The following is a 19,222-nucleotide window of genomic DNA, read 5'->3' as shown; positions in this document are numbered from 1 at the left end:
CCAACTTTAAGGTCCCTTCTAGCTCTAAAATTCTATTACTATCATATTAGTGTAACTATAGATAGGTAAATCAGCAAAATATATATACAGTCATGTATTTTAAAATAGTATTACGAGAAGTCATGTCGAATTTCAATTCTTACCATTATTAGTTATTTTAAGATACAGGCGGCCCTCAGAATTCCCAAGGACAGGTGCCTGTAAGTAAGGAGATCTTCAAATATCCCAAAGATGTAGAGCTAGGTGAATAGATTTTGACACTTACTGGCTGTGACTCTGGCAAGCCACTTAACGCCTCTATGCCTTGGTTTTCTCATCTGTAATATGGGGATCTGCTTCACAGGGTTGTTACGAGGATCAAATGAGATAACATGTATTATGTTTTATAAACCATAAAGAGCTATATAAATACAAGTTATTGTTATTGTTATTTTTCTTTAGTGTTTTTTTCTACCTCTTCTAAAAGTGCCTTAGGTTCCAGAATGTTATGGAACAAATATGATGGTTCCACTATCTTTGATGATAAAAAAATAGTTTAGGATTTTTTGTTTTCCATTTTTCTAGTGTTCATCATCCCCTTTCTATTTTCATCTGTGGGAAGACTTAGTTTCTTTATTTTTTAGACTGGTTTTACTCCTAACTGCTTCTCCCAGCTTTATGAAATATTATTGTTTGTCCACTATCCTATACTAGATTTTACAGATGAGTTTATATGCTAAATCAGTGTTGTCTCTAATAGCCATCTCTCTTCATTACTGTTTATTTACTAACATGCATTATAGATCATCATAGGTTCTTTAATCTCTTTGTCATGGCAGTTAATTTACATTTGTTTAACTTGTGGATGAAATTATTTCAGCTGGGGTCATTGTCATTTCTGTTGTCCATTTGCCCTTTGTTCATTTTCCATAGCTTGTCTAAATCAGGACTAGATCTTTTAGAATGTATGCCATATATTTTTCTCTTGCTTTTTTTCATGTTATAAATTTTTATCTTTTTGATTATTTGACTGTTACACAGACCTTAGGATAGCTCACATTAATGAGGAATCTATTCCTATGTCCTCAAATGTAGTCACTTTCATCCTTTGTGACGTTATTTGATGTTCACCATGTCCAATACTTCCATTTTTTTGGTGTTTAAACGTGTACATAATATAAATTTATAAGGCTTGTGTATAATCTATTTTTTTGAGACTAAATTTCCCTATCTTGCCCCTGTTTGAAGTTCTGGGGCTACTTACTGGGGCTACTTATATGCCCAGTCCCACTACTAATGGGCACAGGAGTTTTACCTTTGTTTCCAACTTTGGCCAGCTAGTTTCTTTTTCGACAACTTAATGGCCTCCAAGCCATTATGGGCTTATAATATTAATACTGAACCTACTTTGGACACCTTAGCAATTTGCCCCACTACAGCTTAGATCTCTTAAGTTCAAAAGATCGACCACTTTACCAATCCCTAGTAGCAGGTATTGCAAACATGTGCCACTATGCCCAGGAAAATCTCTTAAGTTTTGGCCTCTCTCATTTCTTTCTTCTGAAACAGACTTTCCCATTTATTTATTCCATCCTTTCTTTTCCTTACCTTTACATTGAAGTCAGCAAGTATTGTGGGTGGATGTTGATTTGATTTGGGAAATCTTAGCAAGTTCTTCATGAAATTTCTTTACTGTTTCATCCTCAGTAATTAATGTTGCATCATCTGCAATTATTTTCATTGTGGTCTTTCTGTAAAAATTTATTCACTAAAACTACAATTCATGATGACCTAAAATGTCCCATGAAATAATGTCTCTTGTAGCTTTTGGCTATATGATAAAATCCACTGCTATCTCCTTTGCTTCTCCAGCAAGTATTTGTGAATGAGCCTTTTATTTAGCTTTAGCAAAATCAATAGGGAAGATTAATTTGGGGGGATATTTTTAAGGGATAAAAAATGATACAATTCATGGAATTATAAAGTATAACAACTGGCCAAGAAAGAGATCTAAGTGTCCTCATAGCTGCTTTGGTCAAGAAGGCCATCAATATTGTTGGTGATTGTGAATTGTGAAAGATTGACCCTAATTAGTGGGGGACATGTTGGGGAGGGTGTCATTACCAAAAATATGAAGCAGAAGATATTATAAAAGAAATACAGTTTTATATATAGTATATATGTATGATATTTTATATATGGTATATGTGTATGTTTGCACTATGTTTTATATATAGTATATATATTTATATATGTTATAACAGAAGTATAGTTTTGTTACTGACAATTATGTACATAATGAAACAGTTCTTATATAGTGGCTAAAGGACTGTATTTGTAGACAAAGAACCTGGTTTTTATTACTTAAAGTACTAATAAGGTGACCTTAAGCAGGTCACTTAATTTCTTTGGGCCTGTTAGTCATCTGTAAAATTATAGGGAGTTGTACTAAATGATTTTCAAAATCTCTTCTAACTTGAAATCCTGTGATCTTTCATTAACTCAAATTAAAACAAAAAAAATTTATTCATTCAAACTTTTGTCTAGTAAAAGATCTTAAAGACTTTTTTTAATTGGTAGAAAAGATTTATTTGTAATTAGTATTTTATTTTATTTTTTTAATTTTAATTTTATTTTCTGGAGATGGATAGCATTTTTCATCATAAGTCCTTCAGAATTGTCTTGGATCATTATATTGCTCAGAATAGCTGTCATTCATAGTTGATCATCATACAGTATTGCTACTAATGTATACAATGTTCTCCAGGTTCTGTTCATTTAATTTTTGATCATGGCTTTCAGGTAGTCCAATAATTTTTAAATTATCTCTCCTGGATCTATTTTCCATGTCAGTTGTTTTTCCAATGAGATATTTCACATTGTCTTCTAATTTTTATTCTTTTGGTTTTGTTTTATTAAGTATCCTGATTCCTCATAAAGTCATTAGCTTCTATTTGCTCCATTCTAATTTTTAAAGAATTAATTTCTTCAGTTGGCTTTTGGACCTCCTTTTCCATGTGGCCAATTCTACTCTTTAAGGCCTTCTTCTTCTCATTGGCTCTTTGGACCTCTTTTGCCATTTGGCCGAGTCTGTTTTTTAAGGTGTTATTTTCTTCAGTATTTTTTTGAGTTTCTTTTAGCTAGCTTTTGACTCGTTTTTCATGATTTTCTTGCATCACTCTCATTTCTCTTCCCAATTTTTCCTCTACTTCTCTTACTTGATTTTTAAAAATCTTTTTTGATCTCTTCTATGGCCTGTGACCAATTCATATTTTTCTTGAAGGTTTTTGGATGTAGGAGCTGTTGACTTTGTTGTCTTCTGGTTGTATGTTTTGATCTTCCTTGTCATCAAAGTAAGATTCTGTAGTCTGATTTTGTTTCTGCTGTTTGCTCATTTTCCCAGCCAATGACTTGACTTTTGAGCTCTTTGTTGAGGTAGGACTCTGCTCCAGTGTGGAGGGTGTACTGTCCCAAGCTTTAGGGGTTTTGTGTAGCTGTTTTCAGAGATACTTCTGGGGACCTGTAAATTTTCAGTTCTTCCAGGGTTGTATGATCAAAAGAGAGGTGTTTACTCCTCTCCTTGTATGTGCTCTGACCTTTGAATGACCACAAGTACCCTTTTCTGCCTTGGAACTATGAGGAGGATTCCCTCTCCACTGCCATCACAAGCTCTGCCATGCCAGTGTTCCCCCTCGCCACAGGCCTGCCATCCAGGACTGTGATCCAGATTGAAACATGAGCAAAACAGGAAAATCCTGCCTCAGCATGAGCAAAGAGATCCCTGCAATACCCCTCTGATCAACCGCCTGATCCCCCCTCCATCTGTGGGCCAAGAACTCTTTTACCAGCCACTGCTGCTGCCACCACCAGTGCTCTGGGGCTAACTCCTCTCTTACCCAGGTCTGACAGACCTTTCCTATTGACCTTCTAAGTTGTCTTCGGCATTTGTGGGTTGAGAAGTCTGGAAACGGCCACAGCTGCCAGTGATTCAGTACCCTGAGGCCTGTTCCAGGTTTATTAGGGCCCCTATCTGTGCTGGCATGGTCCATCCTGTCCTGTGCTCTCCTCCCAGCCCAGTGCAACAGGCCTTTCCTGTGGACCTTCCAGATTGTCTTGGGCTTGCAATTGTTTCACTCTTTCATTTTGAGGGTTCTGCTGCTCTAGAATTTATTTAGAGTCATTTTTTGTTATTTTTTTTTTTTTGGAGAGGGGAAGGCAGGGCAGTAGGGGTTAAGTGACTTGCCCAAGGTCGCACAGGTAGTAAGTGTGTCAAGTGTCTGAGGCTGGATTTGAACTCGGGTCCTCCTAACTCCATGGCCGGTGCTCTACTCACTGCGCCACCTAGCTGCTCCTGGAATCATTTTTTATAGGTATTTGGAAGGGTTTTGGGGAGAGCTCCAGTGATTCCCTGCTTTTACTCTGCCATCTTGGCTCTGCCCCCAGAGTTGTTTAATTTGCATTTTCAATTGTGATTTAGAGCATTTTTTTTCATATGATTATGGGTAGCTTTATTTCTTTGTCTGAAAACTGCCTGTTCATATCATTTGGCCATTTATCAATTCAGGAACTACTCATAGTTCTATAAATTTGACTCACTTCGCTATATATTTGAAAAGTGAAGTCTTTCTTTATCAGAGAAATTGGCTGTAACATTTTTTCACAGTTATGATTAAGTATGTATTTCCCTTCATCCTATTTTCCCAGTTTATCTCTCTCTCTCTTTCATTTTTCCCTGCCCATTCTCAAAAGTATTTTGCTCCCAACTTTTATGTACCCCAGTCCAGCTGCCCTTCTATCATCCTTCTCCCCCACCCCTTCTCTTCCTCCCTTACCCTCTTTCCTGCAGGGTAAGATAGATTTCTGCACCCACCTGAGTGTGTATGTTATTCCCTCTTTGAACCAATTCTAATTAGAGTGAGTTTTATGAATCCCTTCTACCTCCCCCATCTTCCCCTCCACTGTAAAAGCTCTTTTATGTCAAATAATTTACCCCATTCTACCTCTCCTTTTCCCCTTCTCTAGTGTATTTCTTTTTCTCACCCCTTAATTTTATATTTTTAGATAATCATCCCATCATTTTCAACTCACACCTATCTCTCCTATTAATGTATATTCCTAACTGCCCTAATAATGAGAAAGGTTTTAGGAGTTATAAGTATCATTTTCCCATGTAGGAATGTAAACAGTTAACCTTATTGAATTCCTTATGATTTCTCTTTCCTGTTTACTTTTTTGTGTTTCTCTTAAGTCTTGCATTTGGAAGTAAAATTTTCTGTTCAGCTCTGGTCTTTTTTTTTTTTTTTGATATTTTCTAACTTTATTTAAATGAAGTTCAATTTAGTTTTCATCCAGTTTTGAAAGTGGTGACAGGTACCATAAGTAATCAGCGTATAGAGCTTGGTGAATCTTCATCCTCATTGCGTTTCCTTGACAAATGCACTTGGATGCAGTATGGGACATTCCTTATTCCTTTGGCCCAAACAGCATTGTTGAGTCTGGTGTCAATGCATAAGTCTGGAGTTCCCATTTTTTTTTTCATGGCAAATTTGCAGATTTCCTCTAGAGCCCGAGGAGCTTGCTTTTTGAAGCCTACTCCATGACTCTTCTTGTGAATGTTGATGGTGTACTTTCTGGTCACCACCTCATTGATGGCAGAACATCCCTTCTTTTTCTCTCCACCTTTCTTTGCAGGAGCCATCCTGCTGGGGACCAGGTCGGAAAAGCCAGCTCTGGTCTTTTCAACAAGAATGCTTGATAGTCCTCTATTTCATTGAATATCCATTTTTTGCCCTGAAGGGTTATACTCAGTTTTGCTAGGTTGTATTTCTAGCTCCTTTGCCATCTAGAATATCATATTCCAAGCCTTGTGACCCTTCGGTGTAGAAACTGCTAAATCTTGTGTTATCCTGACTGTGACTCCGTGATATTTGAATTGTTTCTTTTTGGCTGCTTGCAATATTTTCTCCTTGACCTGGAGCTCTGGAATTGGCTGTAATATTCCTTGGCAGTTTTCATTTTGGGATCTCTTTTAGGCGATGATTAGTGTATTCTTTCAATTTCTGTTTTGCTCTCAGGTTCTAGAATATAGGGCAGTTTTCCTTGATAATTTCTTGAAAGATGACGTCTAAGCTCTTCTTTTGATCATGGCTTTCAGCTAGTCCAAAGTTCTTAAATTATCTCTTCTTGATTTATTTTCCAGGTGAGTTGTTTTTCTAGTGAGATATTTCAAATCTATTTTTTCATTCTTTTGATTTGATTTTATTGTTTCTTGATGTCTTATAAACTCATTAGCTTCCACTTGCCCCATACTAATTTGTAAGGAATTATTTTCTTCAGTGAACTTTTGTATCTCCCTTTCAATTTGGCCAGTTCTATTTTGTAAGTAGTTCTTCTTTTCAGTGAATTTTTGTATATATTTTTCCATTTGTTCAATTCTGCTTTTCAAGACATTCTTCTCTTTGTTGTATTTTTGTGCCTCTTTTGCCATTTGGCATATTCTGTTTTTCTTTTTTAAGGTGTTATTTTCTTCAGTATTTTTTTTTACTTCTATTACCAAGCTGTTAATTCTTTTAAAAATTATTTTCTTGTATCACTCTCATTTTTCTTCCCATTTTTTCCTCTACCTCTCTTACTTCATTTTTAAAATCCTTTTTGAGCTCTTTCATGGCCTGAGACCAACTGATATTTTTCTTTGAGGCTTTGTATGTAGGAATTTGGACTTTGTTGTTTTCTTCTGAGTTTGTGTTTTGATCTTCTCTTTCCCCATAGTAATTTTTTGTAGTCAGGATTTTTTTTTTCTGCTGTTTGCTCATTTTTCCAACTTATTTCTTGACTTTTAACTATATACTAAAGTTGGGTCCTGCTTTAGGGGGTGGAGGGAGCACAGTCCCAAGCTTCAGGTTTATTGTCCTGCTATTTTCAGAGATAATTCTAGGGATCTGTAAGTTTTCTGTTCTTACAAGGTGGTATGATCTAGGGAGAGCTGCCCTCCTGGCCTGTGCTATAGTCTGTGAGCAACCACAAGCACTCTTTTCTGCCCTGGAACTGTGGCCAGGGTCCTAGTTCCCCTACTCCTGCAAGCTCTGGCGCACTAGTAGTGTTCTTCCTTGTCCTAGACTGAAACCCAGGACTGAGACCCACATCCAAGTGTGGGCAGTGTAAGAAAGTGCTGCCCTTCCTGCCCCCCGTACCTGCAAAGGGACCCCTGTAATTGCCTAACTAGTTGTTTGGCTCCCTTACCTTCTGTGGGCTGAGAGGTCCAGGAACTGCCACTGCCACCACTGATTTAGTTGTCCCCAATGCCTACTGCAGGCTTGCTGCAGCTCAGTCTGTGCTAGACTATGTTCCACTCTCACCCTGGTGCAACAGACCTTTCCTGCCAACCTTGTAAGTTGTTTTGTGCTGGAAAATTGTTTTCCCCCATCCTTTTATGTGTTTTGCTGCTCCAGAATTTGTTTTGAAGCATTAGTTAGAGTTATTTAGAGGCATCTGGAGGAGAGCTCAGGCCTCGCCTTTTCTCCACCATCTTGGCTCTGCCCCTCTCTAATGAATATTTTTAATATTGGTGCTTCTCATTTGTTTGGGGATACCTAAAATGTTTGTGATCAAAGGTTTTAAATAATTTCACAATCTTGCTTATATTTGTTATGAAGAAAAAAGCTAAGCAAAGATAATCATTACAGTCCTTGACTAAATGGTCATAATTTCCAAGTTAATGGAACCTGAAGAACTTTTGCTCCAAAAAGTAAAAGAGAACTATGTTATTTTTATTATTGAATTATTGCCTACTAAAAAAGTATGAGGATCTTCAAATGTAAATATTTGTGAGGTTTAATTTGTTTTATTAATGTTTATATTAAGGTTATAATAAATTATTTTAAAAAAGGCACCGGGTGTAATGGTACATATCTCTCTAATCCTAGCTACCAGAGAGGCTGAGGCTATTGGAACTCTTGAGCTTGGGAGTTATGAGCTGCAGTGGGCTAATTCAATTGAGTCATCAAACTGAGTCTGACATCAATATTGTGAGCTCCTGGGTCGAGGCAGGAGAGAATGCTACCAGATTGTCTGAGGAGGGGCAAACCAACCTAGGTTATAAGCAGAATAGATCAAAGCTCCTCTGCCAGTCAGTAAGTGGAATCAAGCCCATGAGTCACCTTTGCATTTCCACAAGGTGAGATAGGGAGACCCAATTTTTTTTTTTTTGAAGAGAGAGAAAGAAAAGGGAAGAAACTGATAACAGTAGTGAGAAAGTGAAAATAAGAAAATTGAACCTCTTCTTTACCTGTCTGTTTTATTGTTGTTGTTCAATTGTTTAGTCATGTCCAGCTCCACATAACCCCATAGACTTTGCCAATGGAGTTTTCATGGAAAAGATAAAGGTGTAGTTTGCTATTTCCTTCTCCAGTGTGTCCCCATTTTACAGAAGAGAAACTGAGGAAAATAGGGGTTAAATGACTTGCCCAGGGTCACACAGCTAGCAAGTGTCTGAGGTCAGATTTGAACTCAGATCTTCCTGACTCCAGGCTTGGTGCTCTATCTACTGCACTACCTAGCTGCCCTATGTTTTATAGCTAACCTTAAAAAACTTCCAACTTTGAGCTGAGCTTAACTATTTAAGATTTTAGACACTTAATTCCTTTAAAAATTATTTGCCACAGGTGTCAACATGAAAACTTAGTAGAACTACTTGGCTTCTCGAGTGACGGTGACAACTTCTGTTTGGTGTATGTCTATATGCCTAATGGTTCATTGCTTGACAGACTGTCTTGTCTGGTAAGTTTCTTAGTAAGTTGTTTTGTAAAAAATCAAAAGCAAATAGTGTGACATTTTAATTTCCTGAAATATGCTAAGTTTGCACTTTGCTTCATATCCAAATTCTGCTCACATTTTCCTTCTGTCTTAAAGCTCAATGAATTTAGGATTTCTCTGTATCTGAACTCCCCACAATACAGTGTACAACCCATCTCATACCTTCTTATCCTATGCTATTTTTGCCTGTCTGATTGTAAATGCACCGTAGAGCTCTTTAATGCTCTGGAGGACTCACTTGAGGACTTTTGCCATTTTGTATGTGTTAATATGGTCCCTTTGTTGTTCATTTTTATACCTAGCTCTGTTACATGATAATCTGAACTCCTTAATTGATTATGCATTTTTGATTAAATGCCTTTATGCTAAGGAGCAGTGTGAAATAGTGCTTACTCTCAGAGTCAGAGCAACTTGGGTCAGGCTACCACTTCTGCAAAATACTAGCTATGTGACCCTGAGCAATACATTTAAACCTCTCAGTGTCCCAGGCATTCACCTAGCAAAGATGCCTGAATAAGGAACTTTATTAAGCAATTAGAATATGACATGGAAGGGGGAAGTATAAGTTGCTTTGGCTGTATGTATTACCTTTGTGCATCCTCTGCTGGTCAATTCTATAGGCATTTGTTCTTTTCAATTAATTTTTGTATTTTTGTCGGAAAATGTACCCCAGGTTTGTGGGGGAGATGCTGTATTTGTTCTTACTGTGCCATTTCAGTTGTCCTTGCCTTGATTTAATTATGCCCTCTATCTGACTAATCATGCCAGTTGGGGACTTGTGAACTATTAATCAATCAACAAGGGATACAAATACAGTAAGTGAAACAATCTCTAATCATAAGGAGGTTTCATTCTAATGGAGGAGGCAAAAGGACATATAGAAGTATATACAAGTATATACATGGAATGGTTGAATATGTAAGGAAGTTTGAGAGAGAGCCCTAGCAATTGAGGGTATCAGGAAAGGCTTGATGTAAGAGATGGGGCTTGAGCTATACCTTGAAGAAAGAGAGAGATTCTTTAAGATGGAGGTGAAAAGGGAATGGATTCTAGATATAGTGGATGGACAGTGTAAAGGCATAAACATGAAGGATGGAGTGCCAAGTATGAAGAATAGAGAGGTGGCCAGTTTGAGTGGACTGCATAATATGGAAGGGGGAGTAATGAAGCTGTTGTGATATATGTTGTGATAAAGTTGTAATATACTTTAAAAGCTAAGTGGAGGAGTTTACGTTTGATTCTTGAGGTAATAAGAGGCCACCGAAATTTATTGGGTAGAAGAGTGATGTCTACAGAGCTGTACTTAAGGAAAATGACTGGCAGTTGTGTGGAGGATAGATTGAATTGGAGACAAATGTGATGTAAGAATAATAATTTGGAAGCAGCTGAAATAATTCAGATAACAGGTGTAATAAAGGCCTGAAATAAGGTAATAGTGTGAACAGAGAGAAGGGATAGGGTGCTAAAGAACTGTAGTGAGGTAAAAAACAGAAAGATTTAGAAAATGATTTGTTATGTGGAGTGAGGGAGAACAAGGAGTTGAGGGGTGCTGCCAAGATTGTGAAAACCTTGGTGACAGGAAGAATAGTGGTGCTTTTGATGGAAATATAGAAGTTTAGAAGAGAGATGAACATGGGGGAAAAGATAGTTTTGTTTTGGTCTTGTTGACATTTAGATGTCTCTGGGACATCCAATTTGAAATATCCAATAAATTTTTGTTTTTAATACTTGTTTACAATTATGTTGTTTTCCTAATTTTGAACCATCCTGGAGACAACCTAGGACCCTGAAACGAAGAGCTTTGAGAATAGTTATGCTTTCACCCCAGTGCCCTCAGACATTGTCTTGGGAAGAAACCACTGGGGAGATGCAACCTCTCAGTTGACAGTTGCTCCAGTAGGTGTTATAGCCACAGCTACTGAAGAACCAGAAAAGAAGATTCTTGCCATCAAAATCCTTGGCGCTTTTGGTCCTTGGTTCAGTGTCAGAAACTGCTATGATTTTATTTGTGGAAATTGCATTAAAGAATAGGCATTACCTTTTCTACTGTACCCTAAGGACCTTGAGACCTTGGCATCTGACTTGAAGCCAGAACTTTCCATATGTATGGTCTGCACCCTTAGAATGTAGGCTCTTTAGGAAAAGGGACAATCTTACTTTTCTGTTTGCATTTCCAGCGCTTAGCACAGTGCTTTGCTTAGTAAGCTCTTACCAAATTCTTCGTTCAGTCAATGGGGAGGGATTGAAGCTAACATGATTACTCTGTACTCTCTCCCTGACCAGCCATTATACTCTGGCAAGATTGTACAAGCCTACCTAAAAGTTTGCCACGGAACACAACTTTATCTCTACCTCCAACCACTGCTGTGGAAAGCAGTAAATGTACTTTGCTTGTAATAATAGCATGACAGTAGTCTGTGCTGCAGACAGTTGGGAACTAAGGAATAGTGGTAATTGGGGCATGGTGCCAATGTGTGTGGGACTCCACCAGGCTTGAAAGAAAGAAGACTGGTATTCAGTTGAGGAGAGTTATGTACCCATGGCTGTCACTTAGGACAAAGATGGAGAATACAAATATACAAATGGTTCTCAAAAGAATCGTACACTATTAACAATCATATGAAAGAATGCTCCAAATCACTAATAACGATCTTTCTTTTTACACCCTGTAAATTGGCAAAGATGACAAAAATTGAGATTAGTCAATGTTGGAGGGGTTGTGGGATGATAGGAACATAGGCATTCTTGGTTGTGCTGTTGATCAGTACAGCTATTTTGGAAAGCAGTTTGGAATCATGCAAGTAAAGCGGCTAAAGTGGTCCATACTCTTTGATCAAGATTCCATCATTGGGCTTATTCTCCAAAGAAGCCACTGAAAAGAAGAAAGTCTTCAATACAGCAAAATATTTACAGCAGCATTTTTTCTGATAGCAAAGAACTGAAAACAGAGTAGCAGATGCCTGTCTGTTGGGGAATGGCTAAACATGTGGTTCATGAAGGTAATGGATTATTACCCTGCTTCAAGAATGATGAATATAAGTGATAGATCTACTTGAAGGAATAGAAAGTAAAGTAAGCAGAACCAAGAAAACAACATGCACAATAACTACAACAATGTAAACCAAAAGAACAACCATAAAAAGATCAAAGGTGAATATGGCAAAATTATAAACAATAAGCATGACTAGAAAGAAGAAATATAGAAAACATTAACACCTGATCTTTGCAGATGTGGAAAGTTGACAAGTGTGTTACATCACACATATTTTCAGACTTTTTCAACTTGAGTATTGATCGATTTTGCTAATTTTTTCCTTTTTTTTTCCTTTAAAAATATTTCTGATAGGGGATGGCTCTCTGGGAAGGTGTAGAAGGAAGGATACTGAGAAAAATGGTTATATATATATATATACCAAAACAAATTAAAAAATTTTTTTTAAAAAGAGCTCATTGGGAGGGGTAGAGCCAAGATGGCAGAGAGAAGCCAAGAAGTTACCTGAACTCTCTCCAGTTTCCCTTGGAAACAATGTTAAATCAGACCTCCAAATGGATTCTGGAGTGACAGAACCCACAAAAAGATGGAGTGAAACAATTTTCCAGCTTAAGATAACTTAGAAGGACTTCAGGAAAGATCTGTCTCACTTGGGTAAAAGAGGAGCACATCCCAGTGTAGATAGTGTCCATGCAAGCCAGCAGGAAGCTCTTAGCCACAGCACAGATCAGTAATCAAGGTCCCTTTGTCATGGCTCAGCTGGCCAGCAATGAGGCCTCCAGCCCCAGTGCAGAAGGCAAATTGTGGAACCTTGGCATAGCAGGTGCAGTAAAGCCAGGCCACCCCAGTACAATGGGCAAGGCACAAGCACCTGAGACCCAGGAATGGAAAGCCAGTGACTAGGTCCCTGGCCTTCAGCATAAGAAGGTTGGGATAGTGCCCCCTGTGTACCAGGAGCAGAGTTCAACTTTTAAAATTCATAAAATAGGCTGAAAAATGAGTAAGAAACAGAAAATAGCCCTGGCTATAGAAAGCTAGAGTGGCAACAGGGAAGATCAAAATGCAAATTCAGAAGAGGACAACAGTGTCAAAATACCTGCATGTGAAGCCTCAAAGGGGAATATGAATTTATCTCAAGCCCAAAAAGTCCTCTTGGAAGAGCTCAAAAAGGATCTTAAAAATCAAGTAAGAGAGATAGAAGAAAAACAGGGGAAAAAATGAGAGTTATGCAAGAGAATTATGAAAAGAGCCAACAGCTTGGAAAAAGAAGCAGAAAAATTGACTGAAGAAAACAACTTCTTAAAAAATAGAAGTGGCCAAATGAGAAAAAAAATCAACTGAAAAAAATAACTCCTTTAAAAAGTAAAATTGGCCAGATGAAAAAGGAGGTGTAAAAGCTAACTGAAGAAAATAATTCCTTAAAAATTAGATTTGGGCAAATGGAAGCTAATGACTCTACAAGACATCAAGAATCAGTCAAACAAAAGAAAAATAATGAAAAAATAGAAGAACATGTAAAATACCTCACTGGGGAAACAACTGACCTGGAAAATAGATCCCAGAGAGATAATTAAAGAATTATTGGACTACCTGAAGGCCATGATCAAAAAAGGAGCCTGGACTACATCTTTGAAGAAATCATCAAGGAAAACTGCCCTGATATTCTAGAACTAGAGGGTAAAATAGTTATTGAAGGAACTCATAGATCACCTCTTGAAATAGATCCCAAAGTGAAAACTGCCAGGAATATTGTAGCCAAATTCCAAAATTTTGAATATTGCAAGAGAAAATATTGCAAGCAGCCAGAAAGAAACAATTCAGATATCAAGGAGGCACAGTCAGGATTACACAGGACTTACAGCTTCTACATTAAAAGATCAGAGGGCTTGGAATATGATAATCTGGAAGGCAAAAGGGCTTGGATTACAACCAGGAGTCAACTACCCAGCCAAATTCAGCATAATCTTTCAGGGGAAAAATTCAATGAAATAGAGGACTTTCAAACTTTCCTAATGAAAAGATCAGAGCTGAAGAGAAAATTTGATCTTCAGATGCAAGACTCAAGAGGAGCATAAAAATGTAAACAGGAAAGAAAACAACATGTTATTCAATGAAATTTAAACTGTTTTCCCTAAATAGAAAGGATGTTACTTGAAACTCTTGGGAACTGTATCTTTATTTGGGCAGTTAGAAGGAGTATCCATAGATAGAGGGCATGGGTATAAGTTGACTTTGATGTGATGATATAAAAAAAATTAAGGGGTGCAAAAAAGCATGGTACTGGGAGAAGAGGAAAGGGCGAGGCAGAAAAGGGTAAACTGCATCACATGAAGAGGCATAAAAGACCTATTATAGTAGAGGGAAAGAAGGGAGGGAGATGAGCATTGTTTGAAACATATTCTCATCAGAGTTCGCTCAAAGAGGGAATAACATACACACTCAGTTGGGTATAGAAATTTATCTTACCCCGTATGGACATAGGAGGGGAAAGGGGAAAGGAAAAGGAAAGGGGGAGCTGATAAAAGGAGAGGAAAAGGGTTAGATGGGAGGGCAGATTGAGAGAGGTGGTGATCGGAAGTAAAACTCTAGTGAGGAGGGACAGGGAGAAAAGTATAAATGGGTAAAAATATGATGGAGGGAAATAAACAGTTGGTAATCATAACTGTGAATGGTAATGCGATGAACTCTCCCATAAAGTGGAAGTAGATAGCAGAGTGGATTAAAACTAGAATACTACAATATGTTGTTTACAAGAAACACATTTGAAGGAGAGAGATGCATATAGAGTAAAGGTAAAAGGCTGGAGTAGAATATATTATGCTTCAGCTGAAGTAAAAGAAACCAAATGGGAGTAGCAATCCTGATTTCACACAAAGGAAAAGCAAAAGTAGATCTAATTAAAACAGACAAGGAAGGAAACTACATCTTGCTAAAAGGTACCATACATAATGAAGTAATATCAATACTGAACATAAATGTACCAAATGGTATACCATCCAGATTCTTAGAGGGGAAATCAGGTGAATTATGGGAAGAAATAGACAGCAAAACTATAGTAATGGGGGACCTCAACCTTCCTATCTCAGAACTAGATAAATCTAACTACAAAATAAACAAGAAAGGAGAGGAATAGAATTTTAGAAGAGTTAGGTATGGTAGACCTCTGGAGAAAATTGAATGGGCATTGAAAGGAATATACCTTTTTTCTCAGTGGTGCATTGCACCTACAAAAAATTGGCCATGTGTTAGGGAATAAAAATCTCGCAGTCCAGTGCAGAAAGGCAGAAGTATTAAATATGTAAAAAAGGACCATGGAAAGATATGCTAAAAACTAATTGGAAACTAAATAATCTAATCTTAAAGAATGAGTGGGTCAAACATACATCATAGACACAATCAATAACATCCAAGAGGATGACAGTAATGAGACAACATACCAAAACTTATGGGATGCAGCCAAAGTCTTTCTTAGGGGAAACTTTATATCTCTAAATGCTTACATGAATAAAATAGAGAAAGAAGAGATAAGTGAATCAGGCATGCAAATAAAAAAAACTAGAAAAAGAACAAATTGGTGGAGTTGTGAATTGATATAACCTTTCTGGAGAGCAATTTGGAACTGTGCCCAAAACACTATAGAACTTTGCATACCTTTTGATCTATCAATACCACTTCTAAGTCTGAATACCAAAGAGATCATAAAAATGGGAAAAGGACCCACATGTACAAAAATATTTGTAGCAGAAAAATTGGCCAAGAATTGGAACTAGAGGGTATGCCCATCAATTGGGGAATGGCTGAACAAGTTGCAGTATATGAATGTAATGGCATACTATTGTTCCATAAGAAATGATGAGCAGGTGGACTTCAGAAAAACCTGGAAAAGAGTTGCATGAAGTGAGCAGAACTAGGAGAACACTGTACACAGTAACATCAATATCGTGCGATGACCAGCTTTGATAGACTTACCTCTTCTCAGCAATGCTAGGATCAAAGACAATTCCAAAGGACTCATGATGGAAAAATGCTATCCACATCCAATAAAGAACTATGGAGTCTGAATGCATATCAGAGCATTACTATTTTTCCTTTTTATTTTTGTTTTTTTCTTTCTCATGGTTTTTCCCTTTCATTCTAATTCTTCTTTACAACATGACTAATATGGAAATAAGTTTAATATGATTGTACATGTATGGCCTATATCAGATTGCATGCTGTCTTGGGGAGGGGGGAGGGGGGGAGGGGAAGCATAAAGAAGGGGAGAAAATTTAAAACTCAAAATCTTATAAAAGTGAATGTTGAAAAATACAAATAAATAAACATTTACAAAAAAAGAGAAAAAGAACAAATTAAAAATCTCCAGTTAAATACCAAATTAGAAATTCTGAGAATCAAAGGAGAGATTAATAAAATTGAAAGTAAAATAACTGTTGAACTAATAAATAAAACTAAGCTGGTTTATGAAAAAACCCAATAAAATAGATAAACCTTTGCTTAATTTGATTAAAAAAAGAAAGAAGAAAACCAAATTACCAGTATCAAAAATGAAAAGGATGAATTCACCACCAATGAATAGGAAATTAAAGGAAATTAATAAATTAGGAGCTATTTTGCCCAACTGTATGCCAATAAATGTGACAATCTAAATGAAATGAGTGAATACATGAATACAAAAATATAAATTGCCTACATTAACAGAAGAGAAAATAAAGTACTTAACTCCATTTTATTTTTTAATTAGCTAATTAATTAATTTTTTGTTTTCAACATTCACTTCCATAAGCTTTTGAATTTTGAATTTTCTCTGCCTCCTTCCCTACCCTTCTTTCCAAGAGGACATGCAATCTGATATAGCCTCTACATATACATTCTTATTAAACATATTTTCACATTAGTCATGTTGTAAAAAAGAATTAGAATAAATGGGAGGAACCATGAGAAAGAAAAAATAAAACAAAAAAGAGAGAGCAAATAGTGTGCTTTGATATGCATTCAGACTCCATAGTTCTTTCTCTGAATGTGGATAGCATTTTCCATCATGGGTCTTTTGTAGTTGTCTTAGATCCTTGCATTGCTGAGAAGAGCTAAATCTATCAAAGTTAGTCATCTCACAATGTGGCTGTTAATGTCACTCAGTATCAGTTCATATAACTCTTTCAAGTTTTTCTGAAGTCTGCTTGCTCATCATTTCTTGTAGCACAATAGTATTCTGTCATATTCATTTACCACAACTTTTTTTATTTAGTATTTTGAGTTTTCAGCATTGATTTTCACAGGAGTTTGAATTACAAATTTTGTCCCCATTCCTACCCCACCCCCCACTCCAAGATGGCATATATTCTGATTGCCCTGTTCCCCAGTCAGCCTTCCATTCTGTCACCCTACTCTGCCACCCCCCCCCATCTCCTTTTCCCTTACTTTCTTGTAGGGCAAGATAGATTGCTATGCCCCATTACCTGTATATCTTATTTCCTAGTTGCATGCAAAAACTTTTTTTTTTTGAACATCTGCTTTTAAAACTTTGAGTCGCAAATTCTCTCCCCTCTTGCCTCCCCGCCCACCCTCCCTCCCTAAGAAGGCAAGCAATTCAACATAGGCCGCATGTGTATCATTATGTAAAACCCTTCCACAATACTCATGTTGTGAAAGACCAGCTATATATTTTGCTCCTTCCTATTCTATCCCCCTTTATTCAGTTTTCCCCCTTGACCCTGTCCCTTTTCGAAAGCATTTGTTTTTGATTACCTTCTCCCCCTATCCACCCTCCCTTCTATCATCCCCCCTTTTTTATTTCCTTCCTCCTTCTTTCCTGTGGGGTAAGATACCCAGTTGAGTGTGTATGTTGTTCCCTCCTCAGTTCAAAAATGATGAGAGCAAGTTTCACTCGTTCCCCCTTACCTGCCCCCTCTTCTCTTCCTACATAACTGCTTTTTCTTGCCACTTTTATGTGAGATAATTTACCCCATTCTATCTCTCCCTTTCTCCCTCTCTCAATATATTCCTCTCTCATGCCTTAATTTTATTTTAGTTTTTTAGATATCATCCCTTCATCTTCAACTCACCCTGTGCCCTCTGTATATATATATATATGTATATTCCCATCAGCTACCCTAATACTGAGGTCTCACGAATTACACACATCATCTTTCCATGTATGATTGAGGTTGCAATGTGCGGGAAAAGACAGGAGGCAGTGGGACCTAAGGCACATGCCTTGGGAAGGAGAAGGGCCACCTCATTGTCAGGAAAATGGAAGAGAGTTTGGGAAATGATGTCAAAGATTTTTGAGACAAAGAAAAGGGGAGAAGAGAGAGTTCCCATTGTATAATCTTTTCTCAGTAAGGTAAGAGTTGAGGTCTTCAGCCAAGAGATGTTCAGGTAGAGGAAGTCTGAGGTGAGAAGAGAAGGTTTAAAAGCTTTTTTTAAAAAAATTATTATTTAGTTTACAACACTCAGTTCCACAAGTTTTTGAGTTCCAAATTTTCTCTCCCCACCCTGCAAGACAGCATGTAATCTGATGTAGGTTCTACATACACCTTCACATTAAACTTATTTTCCCAATGATCAAGTTGTAAAGAAGAACTATAACCAATGAAATGTACTATGAGAAAGATGTAACAAAACCAAAAATAAAACAAAAGGAAAAAGAAAAAGAGAGAGCAAATAGTTTGCTTCAATCTGCGTTCAGATTCAGTAATTCTTTCTCTGGATGTGGATAGCCTGGAAAAGCTTTTTAGGTGAGTGAAACCCAATTCAGGTGTAACAAAAAGAACCTTGCTGTAGTAAGGAGGGCCCAGCTGAAGTTGGGGAACATGAATTTATAGCATAACCAATAAGCACTTTTGTGACTTTCCCCAGCTCCGTTCAGAAGGATGTGACTAGGAACAGAGGATTCAGATTATGGGAGTAATCTGGGACTGAATTTTGAAGAGGTATGAGTAGAAAGAACAAAAAAACCCTATAGTTTCAGGAGTATGGATTCACAGACCTCAGGTGTTTATTCCCCAGGGGACTCGATGTGTGAGTTGGGGGATAGATACATTGTGAGCCAGTACACTCTAAGACTTTATTCTGGAGAACATTTGCCAGTCTACAGTGGTCAAAAAGAATTTCTTTACTGAAAATACGCTGCACTGTTGAAACCACAGATCAGTTCTAAAATGGAATACCCTTTAAATCAGTTAGTATTGATTACTTTGACTTACTTTTAGTTTGATTGTTGGATTAAGCTATTTTCTTTAGGAAAAGCTATTCCTAATGGCTGAGCCAAACTAATATATAGGTTACCTATAGGTTTAGTGAATAGATAGATAGATAAGACTTTATCATTTAGTATCAGATAATTTAGAGTAAGATATATATTTCTGAGGAATAAAAGTATCATAGGATTATAAGACTCCTTTTAAAGGCTAAGTTCCTTTTTCTGGGGTTGACTAAAGG

General features: G+C 37.2%; 1 protein-coding gene across 4 annotated transcripts in view; it reads left to right on the top strand.

Moving 5' to 3' along the window:
- IRAK4 (interleukin 1 receptor associated kinase 4) overlaps window positions 1-19,222 on the top strand; it is an 80,989-nt gene that overhangs the window by 40,558 nt on the left and 21,209 nt on the right. For all 4 annotated transcript variants that reach the window (XM_036759795.1, XM_036759793.1, XM_036759794.1 and 1 more), the window contains exon 7: window positions 8,640-8,754. In XM_036759795.1, coding sequence (XP_036615690.1) covers window positions 8,640-8,754 — 115 coding nt within the window. The remainder of the gene's footprint in view (window positions 1-8,639; window positions 8,755-19,222) is intronic.

Source organism: Trichosurus vulpecula, chromosome 5, assembly GCF_011100635.1.
Source record: "Trichosurus vulpecula isolate mTriVul1 chromosome 5, mTriVul1.pri, whole genome shotgun sequence".
NCBI classification, from domain to species: domain Eukaryota; kingdom Metazoa; phylum Chordata; class Mammalia; order Diprotodontia; family Phalangeridae; genus Trichosurus; species Trichosurus vulpecula.
The sequence above is the reverse complement of the archived record's forward strand: the minus strand, read 5'-3'. Positions and strand labels throughout refer to the sequence as shown.